At 34.0% G+C, this 18808-nt stretch overlaps 2 protein-coding genes and 1 pseudogene across 3 annotated transcripts in view; all 3 read left to right on the top strand.

Moving 5' to 3' along the window:
* Positions 1-2138, top strand: part of LOC140962701 (DNA-directed RNA polymerase I subunit 1) — a 32108-nt gene extending 29970 nt beyond the window's left edge. For both annotated transcript variants that reach the window (XM_073421659.1, XM_073421658.1), the window contains exons 20-21: positions 432-1185; positions 1296-2138. In XM_073421659.1, the coding sequence (XP_073277760.1) occupies positions 432-1185; positions 1296-1910 (1369 nt within the window). In that variant the 3' untranslated portion in view covers positions 1911-2138. The remainder of the gene's footprint in view (positions 1-431; positions 1186-1295) is intronic.
* A 2385-nt stretch (positions 2139-4523) lies between these two features.
* On the top strand, positions 4524-6669 carry LOC140962787 (H/ACA ribonucleoprotein complex subunit 4-like). Its single transcript, XM_073421792.1, has one exon. It carries the CDS (start codon positions 4591-4593, stop codon positions 6391-6393), a length of 1803 nt encoding a protein of 600 aa, XP_073277893.1. The 5' UTR covers positions 4524-4590; the 3' UTR covers positions 6394-6669.
* A 2419-nt stretch (positions 6670-9088) lies between these two features.
* Positions 9089-13301, top strand: LOC140963289 (carboxyl-terminal-processing peptidase 3, chloroplastic-like; annotated as a pseudogene).
* The last annotated feature ends 5507 nt before the right edge of the window (positions 13302-18808 follow it).

Genomic DNA, 18808 nt, shown 5'->3' with positions numbered 1-18808 from the left:
ACCATATATTATCATCTCATTTCATTTTCCCCCAAATATAATCTCACTTCGTTTTTTATTTTTCTAATATAATTATTATTTTTTCATTCAACTTTTTCAATAACTCCAAAATATATTCTATTATTATATTATTTTCGATCTCCATACACTAATTTAGATTTAAAAATCGTTTTATATACTGATATGATAGCACTGTTAGACAATTACTATGTAATTAGGATCCATAGTAATATGTGCACGCACGCTTTCACATATGGAAAGAGTGTCTTTAACTTCATCGAGCAAGGTGACTTATAGACTCTGATAACATTTCCTCGATCTTTTAACGGCATTGTTGTGTGTATAAACATCTGTGGAAATTATCCCAGACATGTCTCATTTACTTGTTAAAGGGAATCAGTTATGATTTTTTTTTTTTGTGGCATTTGCAGGTCTGATGTCGTGTCTCTTGTTTCAAATGTGAAGAAGGTCACTGTAGCAGATTTGTTGGAGAGTATGGAAGTTCAACTATCAGTCGATCACCGTAAACAAGCTAGAATCTATAAGCTGATAATTAAATTAAAAGATTCCGAGTTTGTTTCTTTAGAAGACACGCACGAAACTCTCAACTCTGTGTTCATAAAGGAATTGGATGATGCAATAGAGAATCAAGTCGTTTTTCTATCACGAATCTTAGGAATTAAAAATTTCAAGTCCAGTTCTAGAGCAGATGAGTTGAACGAAATCGATGGCGATTCTGGTGTTGGAACGCAAGAAAAGGATGATGATGATGATGGAGAACAGGATGCCGGAGATGACCTTGGTTCAGATGTACAAAAGAGAAAGCAACAAGCTACGGATGAGATGGATTATGAGGATGGATCTGATGTTGAACCTGGTGAACATGAGTTACCGGCGGAACAGGAAAAAAGAATTACCGAGGATGACCATCTTGAGGATGAAGAAACCAGGAAAGAAGAAGAAACTGAAGACTCGGCAAATGACAATGAGGAGTCTAATGTGATAAATGAGGATGAAGCTGCCTCAGTAGCTAAATCAAATAGCAAAAGTCGTAAAATGTCAAAACTAGTGAAGACAGGAAAATTATCTGATAAGATGCGTAGGGCAAGATACGCTGCCGCCGAAGGCTTGTCTTTTGAAGTGCACTTCAAATTTACCGAGGAACCTCATTTACTTCTTGCTCAGGTACTTCTTAGTCCCTCATCTTAAAGTCTAATTAATTGTTGGAGGACTACTATGCCTTTCGTTCAGTAATTAGTCTTGGTGAGTTTGTTTATTTATCTATTCATTTTCAGCTTGCCCAAAAAACGGCGAAGAAGGTATACATCAAGAGAGCTGGCAAGATCAGTCAGTGTAAAATGGTACGATACGATGCAGATGAAAAAACGGTCATTTGGGATGATAATAAAAAACAGAAGGGTGATCCTGAAAACCCACTAACTGATGGAGAGGATGCTGCCGCCTATTGGGCAGTAAAGGCATTCGGAGTTGATTTCAAATCTTTCTGGGAAATGCATGAAGACCTTGATACGAGCCGTCTATATTCCAACAATATCCATGCAATGTTGCAGACATATGGAGTAGAAGCTGCCAGAGCCACCATTATAAGAGAGGTGAAGCAAGTTTTTGATATTTATGGAGTAAAGATTGATTATAGGCATTTAAGCTTGATAGCGGACTACATGACGCACACTGGTGGATACCGGCCGATGAGCAGACACGGAAGCATTTCCGAGTCTCTGTCGCCGTTTCTTAAGATGTCATTTGAGACGGCATCTAAGTTTATTGTTGAAGCTGCATCTCACGGGCTAACAGATGACTTGGAGACGCCGTCTTCTAGAGTTTGTCTGGGCTTACCTGTGAAGATGGGGACTGGTTGTTTTGACTTGATGCAAAAATTGGAAGCTTGATGGTGCCATGTAATGTGAGTTCTTTTGACCATCATTCTTTAGTGTACTGTAAAGTTCAACTACACCATATACATTTATATTCTATTAAAAATAGTGAGTTCCATTGTGTATAGACGATATTGCCTTCTTGTTATTCATGATGGTATTAGTAATCAAGTCATTGTGCTTAATTATTATTCTTCAGATAGATTGTACATGATTGACACAATGGTTGTACTTTTTTTAAAACATTAAACAACGGTATATATACAATTCTACATTTTAATATTTTAATTTACAAAAAATAGTTGTTGTATAGTTCGAAATCACTGAGTTTTAATTTTTTTTCAGGTATATTTGACCCAAAAAAATCGATGTATTATATATTTTTTAGTCAATTTGTATATATTTCAAAGTTTGGGTGAAAAATAAGTGGAATTATATTCGTAAGAGAAATTATCATGATAAAAGACTCAAAAATGAAACAAAAGCAGTAAAAAATAATAAATTTTTTATGTATATTTGATACCAAGAATTGATTAATCTTATAATTTTTAGTAACATTTTTTGTACATTTATCAAAAAGTTGATGAAAAATAAGTTGATATATTTTTGTAAAAAAATTATCGTAATAGAGTCAAAATTGAAAGGTCAGTAAAATTCGAAAGGAAAGCTATGGTAAAACTCAAGCACTATAATAAATAAATATATTGTAATTTGTAATATTCACAAGTCTATTCAATTAATAAATATAATAATTTTTTTAACAATGCTCATAAACTCAAATAGTATTGGGATTTAGAAGAAAGGCGTAAACATATTATAAATGTAATCTATAAATATATTTGTGTTAAATATATAAAATATTATATTTTTTCATGATTCATTTGAATTATAAAAATAATTATTATTTAACGTTTTAAATTTACATAATTTATTATTATTACTTTATGTTAATTTTTTAGGTATTGCCTTTGTGTTTAATTTATTATTACTAATTGTTATTCATGATATTATTAATAATTAAATCATAATGCTTAATTATTATTCTTCACTTTGTCATGGGTCGAGTCTAAAATGAAATCTTCTTACACGATTTTTTGTGAAAGAAAAATGATTGAGAATTAATTGAAGGAGTTATATTGTGCTGGGTGAACGGCTCTCAATTTTCTTAACACTATATATAATTTTTTAAATAAGTTAACAACTATTGTAAATCAAATATCAACTCTGAATGTAAATCAAATCAAATATCTATTACTTTTGATATGCTACTTTTGATTGAGTTTTTTGAAAATATAAGTTCATATTGGTTGTGAAAGAGATTTTTAAATGATAAGATATGTCACCAATTATTATAATTATAAAAATATAACTATTCGCGTAGGAATGTACGTAGAATACCAAAGGGAATTATTCATGTTCAAGCAAGTTTCAATAATACCATTGTCACGGTTACAGATGTACGGGGTCGCCGTCTCTTTGATTGAACAACTAGAGTCAAATATTCGGGGACATGCATTATTATTAAAAAGAATAAAGGTGAATAACAAGCCTTTATCAAGGACCACAGAAATCCCGTTTTCGTTATCAGCATTCCAATCGAATACAATCTAATCTAAATGGGCAAATTAAATTGAAATTTATTAGGGCTGCATAGAAATTTCATTATTTGATTGATATGAGTTCATGCAATTTCTTATTTTATATATATAATATTTTTTTTGGTCAATTGTTGAATTTAACTATTTTATTTATTTATCATATAATCATTATTAATTGAAGTTGTTTTTTAATATGACATATATCCACAAATATCTCGACAGTAAATATTTAAAAATATAATTAATTTCATATATTTTTGTGATTTGTAGAAAATCTTCATTGTTAATTACAATAAAGTACTTTTTTAGTTACATGTTCCTTGAGATTTTAGGTGTTTAGTTTCTTAATGTATGCATATAACTTATTTCCGTACTTTTAAGCAGTTAGTTGCACTTTCAAATATCGAGATAAGCTTCTGACATCTAAAAAAGTTTGAAACATATATATTAGAAGCATAATAAAGAAAAAAGGTTGGAGTGTTTATTCAACTCACTTCTAAACATTTCACCGACCTTAATAATAATGTAATTCAAATATTTATGATAGTGCAAAAGTTTAAATTTTTCGTTTTGGTCCTTTCATAATACGAACAAGTATTATTCTCTATTCACCATCTTAATAACTGCATCATCTTACAATTTGTTAAACAAAAATAAATGTTATCTTTATATCTAGTGTCAATTTTAGGATAAACGTTTTGTCGTCGTTTTAATAAATATTACGTCAAATAACAATACATCTCATTTTTATTTTTTGAAATAATATATCTCAGATTTTAAATTATCTAGTAGTCCAAGTACAATATTATGGTGTTACAATCAAATGATTAATTATTACTCCAAAATATATACGATAAAAATCACACATAAAATCTAAATAATAATAATAATAATAATAATAATAGAATTTCTGGAAATTCCCAGATTGTTGGGCCTTCATTTTCTTTTATGGGCCTAAAGCAACGTATTCGGCCCATTACAATAAACACCACCATATATTATTATGATTAAAACCCAGAACCCTAGTGTGCGTCTCTGCAAAATTTTGTGGCCTCCTCCTAAAAGCAGTCTTCCATTTCCCTCAATTCTCAAGAGCCATGGCTGACGGTCAGCTTGCTCACACTGAAAAGACCAAGAAAAAGAAAAGCAAGTCCAAAGAAGATGAAGGAACCGACGCCGTTGATTTCCTGATAAAGCCTCAGAGCTACACTCCCACCATAGACACCTCTCAATGGCCGATTCTGCTAAAAAACTACGATAAGTTGAATGTAAGAACCGGACACTATACCCCACTTCCATCCGGTTACTCCCCTTTGAAACGTCCCTTAACTGAGTACATTAAGTATGGTATTCTTAATCTGGACAAACCCGCCAACCCATCTTCTCATGAAGTGGTGGCATGGATCAAGCGCATTTTGCGGGTCGAGAAAACTGGGCATTCGGGCACCCTAGACCCGAAAGTTACAGGTAATTTGATTGTTTGCATTGACAGGGCGACGCGGTTGGTGAAATCACAGCAGGGTGCTGGGAAGGAGTATGTCTGTATTGCCAGGTTGCATTCGAAGGTGCCTGAAGTTTCTAAAGTGGCTCGAGCGCTGGAGACTCTCACAGGTGCGGTTTTTCAGAGACCCCCTTTGATTTCTGCCGTTAAAAGGCAACTTAGAATTAGAACTATCTATGAAAGTAAGTTGCTTGAGTATGATGCCGATAGGCACTTGGTCGTTTTCTGGATTTCGTGTGAGGCGGGGACGTACGTGAGGACAATGTGTGTGCATTTAGGCCTTTTGTTAGGTGTGGGAGCGCATATGCAGGAGTTGAGGAGGGTGCGATCTGGGATTCTCGGAGAGAAGGATAATATGGTAACGATGCATGATGTGATGGATGGGCAATGGGTTTATGATAACTATAGGGATGAAAGTTATTTGAGGAGGGTCATTATGCCGTTGGAGGTGGTTCTGACTAGCTATAAGAGGCTTGTAGTGAAAGATTCAGCAGTCAATGCCATTTGTTATGGAGCAAAGTTAATGATTCCAGGATTGTTGAGGTTTGAGAATGATATTGAGGTTGGCGAGGAGGTGGTGTTGATGACGACAAAGGGTGAGGCAATTGCACTGGGGATTGCAGAGATGACGACAGCAGTCATGGCTACCTGTGATCATGGGACGGTTGCTAAGATTAAGAGGGTGGTGATGGATAGGGATACATATCCAAGGAAATGGGGATTGGGTCCTAGGGCATCGATGAAAAAGAAGCTTGTTGCTGAAGGAAAGTTGGATAAGCATGGGAAGCCAAATGAGAATACACCGGCAGAGTGGATGAGGAATGTTGTTTTGCCTAGTGGAGGAGATTCTGTGGTTGCCAGTCTTGCGGCAGCTGAAGAGCCACAGCCTTCAAATGCATTGAATGTGGAGAGTGCTGCTGTGGAAGTTGAAGAGAAGAAGAAGAAGAAGAAACATAAGGATAAAGAAGATGACAAAGAGGATGGGCGGAAGCGCAAGCTAGAAGAGGTTGATGGTAGTGTGGCACCTGAGGTTCTTAAGAAAGCCAAGGTAGAAGCAGAAGAGGTTCAGCAGGTGATGGAAAAAGCTGGATTGGAGGTGGCTAAGGTTGAAAATTTAAAGGTGGAAGCAGAGAGGAAGGAGAAGAAGAAGAAAAAGAAGAAAGAAGGGGCAGTTGAAGATGTAACTCTTGATGTTGAGAAATCAAAGAAGGATAAGAACAAGAAGGATGAACCTGGTGAATCAGATGAAGAGAAATCTGAGAAAAGGAAGAAAAAGAAGGACAAGTACGCTGAAAATGGTGACTCTGGTTTTCCTGAAAATGATGATGAAGCAAGTAAAAGTGCGAAGAAGAAGGAGAAGAAGAAAAAGAAGAAGCATAAGGATGCTGAAGAGGAGTAGACTTGGGGATTTAGGTCCGTGCTTCATCTTGGAGAACCACTGCATGTGCCCCGTAATATTTATCATTTGCATGAGAATGTATCCTTCCAAATTTTGATGTCTATTTGGCACACATATTTAGGCTGTCTGCCTCCACCTTGAGCTTTCGACCATAGCCCAGGTCCTTATAAGATGTTTTTCTTTTCCATTCTATTTTCTGTTTTTTATGTTTTGCAAGATCATGTACTTCATAATCTGGGTGTTTTCATCTATGAAGATAGTAGCTATTTTTTTTAATGCTTTAACATTTGTGCTTATGCCAATGTTAAGCGCTTGTGTTGGTATATGCCAGGTGCTGCTACAGAATAAAGGTTAACGCATGTGTGTAACATGAAACTGAACCTTTGTTCGAGGGTAAGAAACATGGTTATTCTCTCTCAAGTTTGTGGTAAAGCGAGGAACTTCTCTCCTTAGACATCAACTTGAACATGCACATATCTTGGTTATACCGAAATACATCGATCATATTTGATTGGTGTAATTAACTATGACTCCATACCATCAAATTTTCAAGTATTCATTAAATTTTGTGTCACGGTTTCTTCCACCTTTCAGTCATGAATCAACCAATCTCATACTTGCTACATTATGGCTATTCTCCTAATTAACTCGTGCTCTCATGGTTTTCAACTTTTTATTATGTAAAACCATTCACTGATGGATGTACTAATCGTTCATAAAAACACTCCTAAGCTCCTTTCCTTGTGATTTTTTTTTTCATGTTTGACCGGTGCTAAGTTTAAATGTATAACGTCTTAGTCTCGACGCTTGCTGCTGGTAGTTCCAGCAGGCTTTTGACACTACTAAGTAGATATTTTTTTGGTACGACTATGTTACTGTGCCAATATACTGTTTTGGGCTATGCTTCCGATCCTTTCGGACTTGAAATAACCTCGAGGAACAAAGGAAAGTTTGGTTCAGCTCGAATCTCACGAACAGTTGGGAACATGTTGTGTACCGAAAGATCGAATCGGCATCAAACTGATGAATGCACTTGAATCGGATATCCCTCCGGTAGAGTTCTTGCGGTATGCTTTCACGGTTGCCAGTGCAAATCTTGATTAGCCACAAAATAAAATATTTTCCCGCAAGCTAGCTGGGTAACATTAAGGTTTTAGTTTTATAAGTAAATTAGATGTGGTATTCTATTATTATATTATATTTCAATTTGACATATGATAGATAAAGATATGATAATAACAAATAGATAAATATTCTAAAATAATAAATAAATAATGATAGTTAATATAATATTTGATTTGATTGATAAATAATAATTTGTTTGATTTGATTGATTAAATTTGAGATAAAATCATTATTTTGTTATTTTAATAATTAATAAAATATTAATAATATTATTTATTAAAGGTAATATTATAAATTAAATTCAATAATTTGATTGATGTAAGATAAATAATTAGTAATTTGATTGATTAAGATAAACAATAAATAAATAAATAATATGATAAAGTAGACATGTGTATAATAAATGACAAACAAGTATAAAAAAAATACAAAAATAAAAGAAATTAAAAATGAAAAATCAATCCCTCCACCTTGTATAGTTTCAATTGCTCACTCGGGATTGACAGAATTATTTTGTTGACAAGACTTATGTGCTTTGTAAAACGGTGGACGAATAATTTGTTTTTTAAATGTAACATGTGAGTAAATATTTGGAACTATGTACGTGAATGATTTGAGTATACAGAAGAACATGATCTCGGTTACAGCAGTGCTCAGAGGAGTATATAGTGGTGGATCCAAGCTAGGAAAAATGAGAGTTACAGCATTGATAACATGTGTATCATGTGTAGAATATGAGAAAAAGAGCTTTGTTGAAGACGAATCACCAAACATTGCAGGTACTACTATGAAGATCAAGGTACTTATGTTGCGGGCCCTCAGTGTCGGAGGCTCGCACGACGGACTATTAGCTCAGTGGTAGAGCACGTCCCTGATAATTGCGTCGTTTATCTTTGTTTGATTTCATATCTTTTTTTATACTCGAATCACGTTGGATTTCAGAGTATGTCCCGTGTAGTTGTATTATTGTATAGAGTCTTGGGATATGACTCGTGTATATGTGTTGGATCATGGTGAAATCTGGATTAGGTCTGTTTACCAGAGATTCATTCTCTACCCCCATCAAACGTTCCTTGTTATGTTGTTCACGTGTGAATAGATAGTTTTCACTGGGTCCTAACATGAGCATTTGACCAGGGGATGCAGACTAACCTCTGTTCTTGATCTCAGTTTAATGAAATTGTGGAGTTACGCTGTGATTTTAAAGATTTGTCAACCTGTTGCCACCATAGATTACCACCTTGATGTGGCATTATGGCCATGTACTATATTTGATATTTGGTTAGAATATTATGAACAAAACCCATGAGCAGATCACAATCGTTTCATTAATTTTTTTTTTTTTTTGTGGTTTCAGGAATTCTATTCAGAAGTTCATTCACGGATAAAAATTCAAACTTTAACTTGCTACTCTATTTTTAAAAAAAAGTTATTTGAAGGTTGAAGGGCTTCATCAATCTCTGAAATTCTTGTTGGCCACCAATTATGCATTTCTTGATTCTGTGAACTTTATCCACGAAAATGCTCTGTTAGTACACGCAACAGGCTTAGCCACCGCAATGCTGAAAGATTCACGTGGATCCCACTCCAGAAACTAGCATAGTAGCATACAAAGATGCCACCACTCTTATATTTCGATATTTTAATTTTATTAAATAGTTGATTTTCAAAAGGCAGGAAAAAAAACTTCATGAAAATGGAAGTTCTTCGCTCAAATCTTGATCCTAGCCCGTCTGTTCTCTCCATTTTGTGAAATTCACAAAAAACCCACCTCAAGAGTTCTTTGTTCTTGGAAACCGGGGAACTGTAGGACCCAGGAATGTAGAAAAAATTTGTTCATTGTTTGGAACAGAAGAATTTTAGTGCAAAGTTCAAGAGTAATCATGTTTTAGGTTTAAACGAAGACTTGGTTAGAAGAGTTGGGAGAGGTGTTCTTGGATTTGCTGCTGCAGTCTCCTTGTGCTGTGATTCGCCTTCTTTTGCTGAGTCCCTGACCGTTGCTTTTCCGGTTTCTCACACGCGTGAGGTTATCAAGTTCTTGAATTTTTAGCATCTTATTCATAATAACACCTTAATTCTTGTGAAATTTATTTGTGAATCAATGATTTTAATCAAGGGGTGACTCAGTGTTTATTTGATCAAAACATATTCCAAACTGTGTGACTGTGATTGGAGTATGGCAATAGAAACATGTTATTTTATCATATTTTTTAGTGCAGAGACATGGGGAACCACAATATTTCTTTTGAGATAGTTTATTCTCTTGTTGGACACTTGATTGAGGTTGTTATCGCAGGTGAATACAGTACAAAGAACGCTGGTGGAGGCTTGGGGATTGATCAGGGAGACCTTCATTGATCCTACTTTCGATCATCAAGGTGAAAGTAACAAGCTTTTCACTTTGTTTTGTTTGTACAGATTGGAGACCACGTTATTATAGGAGACAACGAGGTTGAATTTTTGCATTCTTGAATCAAGAATTGACTCCATGGTTTGTTGCAACCATTATAAAAGATATTGAAGTAGTCAAGAAACGTTTTTAATTACATATTTTAAATGCATCAATTTTCTATTGAGTCTGGAAGCAAAAGATTTAGAAGAATCCTTGTTAGTAGCATTTCAAATTTATAAAAGATAATGTATATATACAGATTGGGACTTGCAACTGCAACAAACAATGGTTGAAATGTATCCACTGAGATCAGAAGAAGCGGCATATGGCAAGATCAAGGGAATGCTTTCAACTCTTGGAGATCCTTTTACACGTATAGTCAGTCCTAAGGTAATGATCTCGATAATCCGGAAAGTCCCAAAAATCATGCTCGGAACTCTCTCGGTTATCATATAATTCTGTGAAGGATTTGTCCTAATCACTGCTGATCATTAAATGCAGGAATATCAAAGTTTTAGAATAGGAAGTGAAGGAAATTTACAAGGTGTTGGTTTATTTATCAACTATGAACCGATGACTGGGCATCTGGTTGTGTTATCATGCATAGAGAATAGCCCAGCAGCACGTGCTGGAATACATGAAGGAGATGAATTAGTCGAGATAAATGGTACCTTTTTCAAGGATTAACTCTCATTTCTTTCAAACTATCAGATGAAGTATCAGTGCTCTGAAAAGCTCTAGATTTTTTTCGAGGGACTTCAGGTGAACGACTCGTAGGAGTGGCTAGTGAAGCAGCTGCTCAAAAACTTAGAGGCCGTATCAGAACAACTGTTATCGTAAAACTCAACAGCGTGAGCATTTTTTTTCTTTTACTTGATTCAGATTATCAACATCATGATGCATATTCCTTAATGATTCTACTCTACCATTTATCAGGTTAATGACATGGGTTGTGCTTGTGTCAAGGAGGTATACAACCAAATCCAATATTTGTGCCCTTTGAATTCACTCATAGATGCAATAAATTTTACACTAGATATAGTTTTTTGCTCAATGCAACACGATGATTTTTACATAGATTAAATTGCCCCGCGAAGTTATAAAGCTTTCACCTATCTCTAGTGCCATCCTCTCTCACATAACACCTGACGGGCATCTATCAAAGACGGGTTATGTGAAGCTGTCAACTTTCTCTTAGGTAGTTGCTAAAATAAAATCTGACTTTTTCGAGTGAAATGTCAGAGATCGAGTATAAAATATGTTTTAGTGGTGAATATGAAGGATCAAAAAAGTCTCCCGATTAGTGGTTTTCATAATGAACATGGAGAGGGTAAAGGCTGTTCAAACGAATAAACACAATATTCACATATAACAGACTGCTGCAGCAGAGATGGAAGACACAGTACATGAGATGGAGAATCAAGGTGTGCAATCATACATATTGGATTTACGAAACAATCCAGTGAATTCTTGGTGTGCCCTTTTTCATCTGAATCCAATTTATTTGGCTAAAAATGCTTGATGGTGTTGATTCATTCTCCATGAAATTTTGTACGGTGGTTTGTCAAAGTTGGACTAGATGTTGCTCAAATTTGGCTCGATGGAACGGGGACTTTGGTGAACACTATCGATAGGGATGGAAACATGTTACCTATCAACATGATCAATGGCCACTCTTTAACACGAGATCCACTTGTTGTATTAATGAGTTCTCTCTTCTAGCTGTTGCAGATATTACCCAGAATACATCGTTTCTTCGACTGCATGAGGCATCTAAGTGGAAGGTCAGCGTTTTTTTCTCGGGCATAGAACATTTGGCAAAGGAAAATTCAGGTTAAGCTTAACTTACCATTTTCAGACGACCTGAGGCCTCCTTAACTGCTAGGAAATCACTGTTAAAAATGGAAAAAAAAAAAAAAAGTAGATCCTGTTATCTCTGAAAGCACAGTATGCCACAACAAGGGCCGGAAAGAATTAAAACGAGTCAAATAATTCCTGTTTTTTATATTCAAGCTACAACTTGATTTGTCTAGTTAAGGTTATCCACATTTTCAAAAAACCAAGGAAATATTTGGTTTTGTTTCTGAAAATTATTTTCCAACCTTCAGAAACAAAAACCAACCTGCTACTGCATTATCATTTTCTCGTCTGAAAATTCATTTTCACTTGCTCTCTAATTAATTTTCTTTCCTCCCCAAAGGCGAGCTCTTCATAAATAAGGCTTTGAAACTAACTAAACTGGAATCTTTGACGCTGAGTGTGACGCAGCTACACACGGATTAGCCCTTTTCATTACTGATGTGACCTGATAAAAATGAGTGTGATATATGTGGGCAATTTCACCGGGTCGGGTTATGAAAATGATAAGAGATGAGAGCACAACGAGATGTATCAAAACCAGAGATCTTGCTCCCGAGAAAAGCTGGTGCTGATCAGCAAACACGAAGATAACCACGTGAATGGGCACCAGAAGGATGTTCGACGTAGCAACTCCGATGCTAAAATCAGCAAGTGAATAAAAAAAATCAATGTACCAAGGAGAAATGTTGTATTAATAGTGTCCTCTTTGAGAGTAAATGAAGGGGGCATAATATATATGAATGAATTAATGTTTAAACAAACCTGATATTTATTGAAAGAAAGTCAATGATGATTTTGTTTTCAGTGTCCACTTACTAATTATGGCAAGATGGTTGCTCATACACTGCTTTTCTGACACGCCAAACTGTCCCTTTCACCTTGTCAAATCAATGCGATTTTGTCAGAAATGATTACCAAGATAAGATATCACATACTTATGCACTCGAGTGAAGTACCATTATCGATGTAACCCGGGTAGAGAACCATCACCCGGGAACTCGTCTGGAAGCCCGGCTTCTGGCAGCCCGGGAAGATGATGTCTTGAGTAGTCATTTGCTCGGCTATTATCGAACCGGCCCAAAATTTGTCAGGACATAACCCATGACCCGGGATCATCTAGTACCCACGACCAGGGCCTTCCCGAGATATCGCCAATTACGGTGGCCAAGTATCTATCTCCGGCGCTCCACGACATTGATCAGGTTGGCATTGCACCAGACGTACAGTGCTCAACTGATATCCTCAATTCACCCAAAGACTACTTCAACCATAAAAACTCGGCAGCCAAATCCTTGGAAAGTGATTCTTGTCTACTGTTGACATCCAACTGTTGCAACGCTCAGCTTCTTGATTCATCATTCGATCGATCGCTCGCTCGCATTCGGATTATTGTTGCTCAGCTTGATTATTGTTATTATTAGCATTAAAAATTGTGGATGAACAAATTTAAAGATTGCAATCAAGAAGCTTCTTGATTATGTAAAATAAATTATACATATAATAAAATTTAATGTGAATTTACGATCATGGTTCCAACTTTAAAGGGAAAAAAATTCAAATCCTAATGAAAGAACTGTTTCGGTTCCTTTTTTTTTTGGCCGACACTACAGATTTCACTTCACAGTTTGAGAGGAATCGTGATCAGGTCCGGAGGCGAGGCTTTGAGTTTGTACTATATCGAGCATCATCAACTCTTGCATGTGTATCTTCTGCATTAAAATATCTGAATAAATAAAATAAAATAAAATAAAATGTTTGATATTACAATAACTTTTACACGAAATAAAATATGCGTAAAAAAATACTCTTTAATAACAATATAGATCAATAATAATGCACAAATCATACATAAATATAAATAGTAGATCTCTTGTGAGACGATCTCACGAATTTTTATCTGTGAGACGGGTCGACTCTACCGATATTCACAATAAAAAGTAATACTCTTAACATAAAAAGTAATATTTTTTCATGGATGACCTAAATAAGATATCCGTCTTACAAAATACGACCTGTGAGACAGTCTCACACAAGTTTTTGTCAAATATAAAATATGTTGTATTTTTATTCTAAAATTTTGATTAGAATAATTATTGTTAATATAATGAATAGCAAAAGGAGAGGTCAGTAAGCTTCACAATTTGAATCGGCATGTGCATTTTTGTGATGACTTAAAAGGCATATTGGTAAATTGAAATACGTTGCACTATATACATCAATATTTTTGAACGAGCAGATTATTACAATTAAATGTCGAATTAGAGACTTCGTCTCAAATTCAAGAAACATCGATATCGAATTTGATTATAGCACTTATACAATCATTTCTTTTACGGCGCAAGAAATTTTATATGGATTTTTCGAGTCACATCTATGATCTAAAAGCTTGCCAATATGTTATATAGCAAATAAATTCGATTGTTGGGTTCCTTATTGCGGTAGTTGGGGCTATGCACAAGAAGCTTCTTCCTATGTCCAAAAAGTTGGTCATATTCCCTTTTGATTCTTATTTTATTTTCTATTTAGTTTTTATATTTACGGACCGCGAGACATCTTGTATAACGTAATACACAAGTAATACACAAATATTATAATCTCTTCTGGAGAAACAAGTTGACTCTTTCTTTGCAAAATTGTGCTCAATTTCATATGTGGCAATTCCACCAAGATCCCTTCGTTATTCGGGAGAAGAATACGTACGAATCGGATTTTTTGAGGAATGTATCGAGAGGGAATTTGATTTAAAAGATTGAATCGTAGATCAAGAAGTTCCAAACGTTCTATTACATATCTGATTATTATTTGGACATGTAGGTAATATATTAATTGAGGTTATTTTGTTACTTGACTTTTAGCAATATTATTTCATAACTTTTTAAAAAACAAATGATTAATTAACTAACCTACCTAAAATCAGTGTGATTTGTTCGATTTTGTAGAAGGAGGCTCCTTAGGTATATTTTAAAATTAAATATATTATTATTTTTGCAATCTATATCGGAATTGGATTATGTTATTTTATCTATATCATTATTGCACATCTACTTTTTATTTTTAAATATTATATTTTACATTATCATTAAAATATTTAAAATTAATTAATACACTTTATAGATTACAATTTGCACATACTTTATAAAAAAAAATTACATTAATGAGATTATTATGCTAATTTGTTTATACTTTCTATGTTTTTCTAATATAATATTTTTCCAATTATTTCGATTGTTAAAAATAAGTTTTTTTCGTAATTAAAAATAAAAAATAAGTTTCGGACAGACAATTAAAAACTCTAAAACAAACATATTTTTCAATAAATAAAAATAATATATTGAAAAAGGAAAAAAATGTTGAAAAATAATATTTAAATATGTGTATTTGAATATTGAATGTTGAATATTTGAATGTTGAAAATTAGGTAAAATTAGGTGTTGAATATTGAAATTTGTGTGTGATGATGAAGGTAATGATGTAATTTATTTTTGTATTATTTGTAAAAATTTCCTATAAATAGATCTCTCATTTGTGAAAAAAATCACAATTGAGTTGAGAGAAAAATATTATAAAGTGTGTAGTGTGATAATTTTGAGAGTTTGAGATTTTTACTTTTTACCGTAAATTTTTACTTTTTCACAACACGTTATCAGCACGAAACTCTAAAAGTCCTCCATATTTTTCCAAGCTCCAAAACAGAAGAAAAAGGTAACAAAAGTAATTATATTTATTTTATTGTTTATTTATTTTTTTTATATATTTAATATATAATATAATGTTATTATAAATAATAAAAATAAATTTTTCAAAAAACTTGTTATAAATCCTGAGAGGATGTTAAGACGACATCCCACACTCCCGGTATGGGATACGACAAGTATAAAAGTCTATAAGGTTTTTAAACAAAATATCTTATGACATCTCATTATAATATTGTGATATGATATACATAATTATTTAAAACATTACTAATATTATATACACCATATTATTACCATAAAATTATACAAATACATACATTTATTTTCTTGTACACCAACGGTCATAAACGGTAACAAAACGGCTAGTTTTTGCCCTATAAATATGATCTCACAAACACATTCAATCACTCCAACTTTCTCTTCTTCTCTAAAATTATTCTTCATCAAATTTTTGAAGAAAAAAGAAGATGGCTTTCACAAAGTTATTTTTAATTATTTTGGTTATAATACTCACGAATCTTGTACTTATCGGAGAATATCCTCCTCATGTGTTTTCTTTATTTTTACGAATGCTTGTATTTGTTGTTTATCCATTACTTTGTATTGCAATATTCATTAACTAATAAAATGCATCATAATTTTTTTTAGTACCACCATGTCAAACTTGACAAAGCTCGAATTTGTTGCACTCGACATTACGGGGAAAAATTATATGCCATGGACTCTCGATGTAGAAATGCATCTTGAGTCATTGGGTCTAAGCGAGACCATTAAAGAAAATGGTATATCTTCATCACAAGAAAAAGCAAAAGCTATAATATTTTTGCGTCGACATCTCGATGAAGGTTTAAAATATGAATATCTCATCGAAAAAGATCACATGGCTCTGTGGAAAGGATTGAAAGAAAGATTTGAACATATAAGGGAAGTTATACTTCCGACCGCCCGTGATGAATGGAATATGTTAAGATTCTAAGATTTTAAGAAAGTCAGTGATTACAATTCAGCGATGTATCGAATAATCTCGCAGTTAAAATTTTTTGGACATGAGGTCACAGAATCGGAAATGCTTGAAAAAACATTTTCCACGTTTCATGCATCAAATATAACTCTACAGCAACAATATAGAGTGCGTGGATTTGCGAGATATTCTGAGCTTATCGCCTGTCTTCTTGTGGCGGAAAAGAACAACGAGCTATTAATGAGAAATCATCAGTCCCGACCCACTGGATCAACAGTATTTCCAAAAGTAAATGTTGTAAGCAAAAATGAATTTAAACCTGGAAACCAAATTCAAAGTTACAGACAAGATTTTGGTCGAGGACAAAATCGAGGTCGTGGTCGTGGACGCGGCCATGGTTTTGAAAATAATCGAGATAGTTATTTCTATAACTCATCTCAAAAGAACGTCTCAAACCACCCACCGAAAAGGCATCAAGAGAATATGAGTGTTAATGAGAATCACTCAAAAAGATTTGAAAGTTCTTGTTTCAGATGTGGTACTCCAGAACATTGGTCCCGTATTTGTCGAGCCCCTGAGCACCTTTGTAAACTTTATAAAGAATCAATAAAGGGGAAAGAAAAGGAGACCAACTTTACTGAACACAGTGAACCTTTGAGTGGTTCAACTCATTTTGATGCTGGAGATTTTCTGATTGATTTCTCAGATAATGATCAATTTGATGGTGGAATAAATATGTAAAATATTTTATTTTTATGATAATGTTTTATAGTGTGTTATATTGTATTGTATTTTATTGTCAATAATTTTATTTTATTACATATTTTTTTGAAGTTCAAATATGGAAAATGCTACGAACCAAGCTGAAGTTTGCATACCTGATAGTGGTACAACGCACACTATCCTCCGAGATAAAAGATATTTCTTGGAACTAAAACCAACAAAAACAACGGTGAATACAATATCAGGTCCTGTAGACTTGATTAAAGGATGTGGTAAAGCACAATTTTTGTTACCTAATGGTACAAAATTTTTGATCAATGATGCTTTATATTCACCACAATCGAAAAGAAATTTGTTGAGTTTTAATGATATATATTCCCATGGGTATGATACTCAAACAATGAATGAAGGGAATGAGAAATATATGTGTCTTACCACATATAAATCAGGAAAGAAATATGTGATTGAAAAACTACCAATGCTCCCTACTGGATTGCATTATACACATATACGTCCCATTGAATCAAACATGGTAATTGATAATTCTTCAATATTAACCAATTGGCATGATCGATTAGGACATCCTGGTTCAACAATGATGCGAAGAATTATAGAAAATACACATGGTCATCCATTGAAAGACCAGAAGATCTTTCAGAATAATAAGTTTCAATGTAAAGCATGTTCTCTTGGAAAACTTATTATAAGACCATCACCAGCCAAAATCCAAACTGAATCACCAATGTTTCTTGAACGTATTCAGGGTGATATTTGTGGACCAATCCATCCACCATGTGGACCATTCAGATACTTTATGGTATTGATTGATGCCTCCAGCAGATGGTCACATGTATGTTTATTGTCAACTCGAAATGTTGCATTTGCAAGATTACTTGCTCAAATAATAAAATTGAGGAATCAATTTCCCGATTATACAATCAAGAAAATTAGACTTGATAATGCTGGTGAATTTACTTCCCAGACTTTCAATGATTATTGTATGTCTATGGGAATCATTGTTGAGCATCCTGTTGCTCATGTACATACTCAAAATGGATTGGCTGAATCATTGATTAAACGTCTGCAAATGATTGCTAGACCAATGATTATGAAAACAAAGCTCCCTATTTCTATATGGGGACATGCAATTTTACATGCTGCTTCATTAATTCGCATCAGACCAAGTGCATATCATAAATACTCCCCATTGCAGCTTGCATTTGGTAAAGAACCAGACATTTCTCATCTGAGAATTTTTGGATGTATGGTGTATGTGCCTATTGCACCACCTCAACGAAAGAAAATGGGACCTCAAAGAAAGATTGGAATTTATATTGGTTATGATAGTCCATCGATCATTCGATATCTTGAACCACAGACAGGCGACGTGTTCACAGCACGTTTTGCTGATTGTCATTTTAATGAGGAAATCTTCCCAATGTTAGGGGGAGAACAGAAACATACCGAAAAAGAAATTACATGGTATGTATCATCATTGTTACATCTGGATCCAAGAACAAAACAATGTGAAAAAGATGTACAGCAAATTGTGCACTTGCAAAGAATAGCAAATCAAATACCAGATGCATTTGCAGACACAAAAGGGGTAACTAAATCATATATACATGCTGCAAATGCCCCTGCTCGAATTGAAATTCC

Source organism: Primulina huaijiensis, chromosome 17 (assembly GCF_012295235.1).
Source record: "Primulina huaijiensis isolate GDHJ02 chromosome 17, ASM1229523v2, whole genome shotgun sequence".
Taxonomy (NCBI): domain Eukaryota; kingdom Viridiplantae; phylum Streptophyta; class Magnoliopsida; order Lamiales; family Gesneriaceae; genus Primulina; species Primulina huaijiensis.
The sequence above is the reverse complement of the archived record's forward strand: the minus strand, read 5'-3'. Positions and strand labels throughout refer to the sequence as shown.